Consider the following 3,562-nt stretch of genomic DNA (forward strand, 5'->3'; position numbering starts at 1 on the left):
ATATATATATATATATATATATATATATATATATATATTACCATGAATTCTGCACCTTTCCAAATAAATTGATATTTTGAAAATTTCAACAGAGTCTGCAGAAATTTGTAAAAGTCTATGTGGGAGACAGTTATACAGTCTATAGCCAGGGCTCAGCATGCGTTGGGATTAGATAATTCTTAGGTTTTGCCTGGAGTCTGAAGCCAGGGGTCAGACCTGCTGGGTCTGCACCCCAGCAAGGAAGTCAGATCACTGCTCTTCATTCCTTTGTGCTCCCCGGAGCTTTAACCCCATCTCTCCCCATTTCTACAGTCCTTCCTGTCTATGAAACAGAAACCTTCTAGACCCCTGAGACTTGGCCAAGCTCTCCTGGGACCTTTCTCCTGGGAGAATTTACCCAGTGTGGATGACAATGGCACTGATGTCTTTAAGACATGTTGGGGACCTACAAAGTGACTGATGAGAAGACAAAACAATGAACTAATGTGGAAAATGGCATGTTTCTTCCACAGGACAACAGTTGGGCCCCTCCCTGGTCTTTCATTCAGATGCTAGCTAACGGAGCTGTCTCTGGGTGTCCAGACCCCTCACCCTGCACTCCCCACTGCAGTTGTTTGCAACATCCTCCAGGCTCTGGAATATGGCCCAGAGGCTGTTTTTGATGATGTTAAAACCACTAGTGCCAATGATCTGTTTTATTTTGTTTGTTTGTTTTGTTTTGAGATGGAGTTTTGCTCTTATTGCCCAGGTTGGAGCGCAGTGGCATGATCTTGGCTCACTGCAACCTCCACCTCCCAGGTTCAAGCAATTCTCCTGCCTCAGCCTCCTGAGTAGCTGGGATTATAGGCACGTGCCACTACTCCTAACTAATTTTTTTATTTTTAGTAGAGATGGGGTTGCACCAAGTTAGCCAGGCTGGTGTTGAATTCCTGAGCTCAAGTGATCTCCCCATCTCAGCCTCCCAAAGTGCTGGGATTACAGGCATGAGTCATGGCGCCTGACCCAAACGATCTGTTAAACATACCACCTCATCAACTGGATGCCTAAAGAACAGCCCTCCACAGTGAAACGGTGACCCCTCCCTCATTTCCATTGCCTCCACCCCCCAACCTTGAAGAGAGGCCTATAGGAATAGAAACTTGCAATATGGGACTTGAATAGGTCAGACTCTCTGCTAAAATGTTCTACACCAGGGGTATCTAATCTTTTCTTCCCTGGGCCACACTGGAAGAAGAATTGTCTTGGGTCATATATAAAATAACTAACACTAATGATAGATGATGAGCAAAAGAAAAAAAAAATCATACTGTTTTAAGAAAGTTTATGAAGGCCCTGTGTGGTGACTCACACCTGTAATCCCAGCACTTTGGGAGGCCAGGGCAGGCAGATCACTTGAAGTCAGAACTTCCAGACCAGCCTAACTAACATGGTGAAACCTCGTCTCTACCAAAAATACAAAACTTAGCAGGGCATGGTGGCACAGGCCTGTAACCCCAGTTATCTGTAAGGATGAGAAAGGAGAATCACTTGACCCCAGGAGGTGGAGGTCACAGTGGGTCAAGATGGTGCCACTGCACTCCAGACTGGGCAACAGAGCAGAACTCCATCACCAAAAAAACAAAAAAAGGTTTATAAATTTGTGTTGGACCTCATGCAAAGCTATCCTGGGCCTCATGCAGCCCTTAGGCTGCAGGTTGGACAAGCTTGGTCTAGAGCATCATACTAATAGGGCCCCTTGGTTACTATGTGAAGTGAGTTCACAAATGGCTTTAGGAGGATGCTCAGGTATTTTTATTTTTCAAGATGGAGTCTCGCTCTGTTGCCAGACTGGAGTGCAGTGGCATAATCCCAGTTCACTGCAGCCTCTGCCTCCCGGGTTCAGGCGATTCTCCTGCCTCAGCCTCCTGTGTAGCTGGATTACAGACGCACACCACTATGCCCGGCTAATTTTTGCAGTTTTACTAGAGAAGGGGTTTTACCATGTTGGTCAGGCTGGTCTCGAACTCTTGACCTCAAAGGATCCGCCTGCCTCGGCCTCCCAAAGTGCTGGGATTACAGGCGTGAGTTCAGGTATTTTTTTTTTTTTTTTTTTTTTTTTGAGATGGAGTTTCACTCATGTTACCCAGGCTGGAGTGCAATGGCGCGATCTCGGCTCACCGCAACCTCCGCCTCCTGGGTTCAGGCAATTCTCCTGCCTCAGCCTCCTGAGTAGCTGGGATTACAGGCATGCACCACCATGTCCAGCTAATTTTTTGTATTTTTGGTAGAGACGGGGTTTCACCATGTTGACCAGGATGGTCTCGATCTCTTGACCTCGTGATCCACCCGCCTCGGCCTCCCAAAGTGCTGGGATTACAGGCTTGAGCCACCGCGCCCGGCCGAGTTCAGGTATTTTTAAATCAGTCTCATCATTCTTTCAAATCTCTGGAGCGTAAGTCAAACCCTGGAAACTCTAATTTACTAAATGGTGACCTGAAGTCATTGGAAGGCATCCTGAGTCCTTTCTTCGAAGAACAACAATGCCTGAGGGTCCTGGGTCAGTGAGCATAGCAGAAATCCAGCCCGGCTGTGTAACACTGAAAAACGCTGTGTGCTTTAATATTTATTAGTTTGATTTTTTTTTCTCAGTGATGACATATCAAAAATGTTCTTTTGGAGGAAAATGGTAACTGTAGGTCTGCCGGAGTTATAATCACAAACACACCCTTCATTTTTGTTTTACTCACATGATTTTTTCAAAAGTCTTTCCTGAGAAATATGCTTTGAAATTTAAAAACAGAAAAATGTAGTCTGTTATATAACAGTTATTCACCTTGTAAAACTAAAGGTCCTAGAACTGGTTTCAATTTTCCTATTTAAGAAGATCTGCAACCCCATGAGTTTCTCAGTCCCAAGGGGTAAGAGTATTTTTCTTTCCCTTTTTTTCCTGCTTCAATTTAAATAGCTAGAAGTTAATTTCACAAACAATGTGGAATGCATTGCTAAAACTAAAAACTCCTTAGCGTTAAATTAGGAAACATCCCTTTCTAGATCTAGGGAGAGAAAGCTTTTCCTCCCCTGGCCAATGTCCAGGCGCTTTTGGACGTACAAGAAAGCAGGGTCCAATCAACAGGCCCCTGCAGGGCGGACAGGACGGCTTCCCGCGGGAAGGGTGACAACGGGGAGCCCACAGATGGGAAGCGCGGCCCCATAGCCGACTCGGACCCGCGGCTTTTGTAGGTGTGCGTGCATGGGGGGTCCCTCCGCGCTGGTGCGGGCGGGCATCAGAAGGCGCTGGGCCTGGGGCCCCTCCTCGCACCCGGCTTTCACCCGGCGTCCCAAGGCAGCAGCGGCGGGAACGGCGCTTCCCATCCCCGGCCCCACCTCCTCCCTCCGAGCGTCCCGGGCGCCGGCGGCTCACCACTGGATGATGCCGCTGTGCGGGCCCCGGCTGCCACCGCCGCTCGACGGCGAGGCAGGCACCCCCTCGGCCATGGCTCGGCCCGGGGTCTGCAGCACCGAGGCGGGCAGCGAACGGCGGCCGTGGGCAGCGCTGGGTTGCACCGGTCCGGCCACCGCCGCT

The 3,562-nt window shown here is 48.7% G+C and overlaps 1 protein-coding gene across 1 annotated transcript in view; it reads right to left on the bottom strand.

Moving 5' to 3' along the window:
* RFX8 (RFX family member 8, lacking RFX DNA binding domain) overlaps positions 1–3,562 on the bottom strand; it is a 65,782-nt gene extending 62,220 nt beyond the window's left edge. The window contains exon 1 of the mRNA XM_032255488.1: positions 3,401–3,562. Coding sequence (XP_032111379.1) covers positions 3,401–3,474 — 74 coding nt within the window. The 5' untranslated portion in view covers positions 3,475–3,562. The remainder of the gene's footprint in view (positions 1–3,400) is intronic.

Source organism: Sapajus apella, unplaced genomic scaffold (genome assembly GCF_009761245.1).
Source record: "Sapajus apella isolate SASKATOON/1434 unplaced genomic scaffold, GSC_monkey_1.0 scaffold89, whole genome shotgun sequence".
NCBI lineage: Eukaryota > Metazoa > Chordata > Mammalia > Primates > Cebidae > Sapajus > Sapajus apella.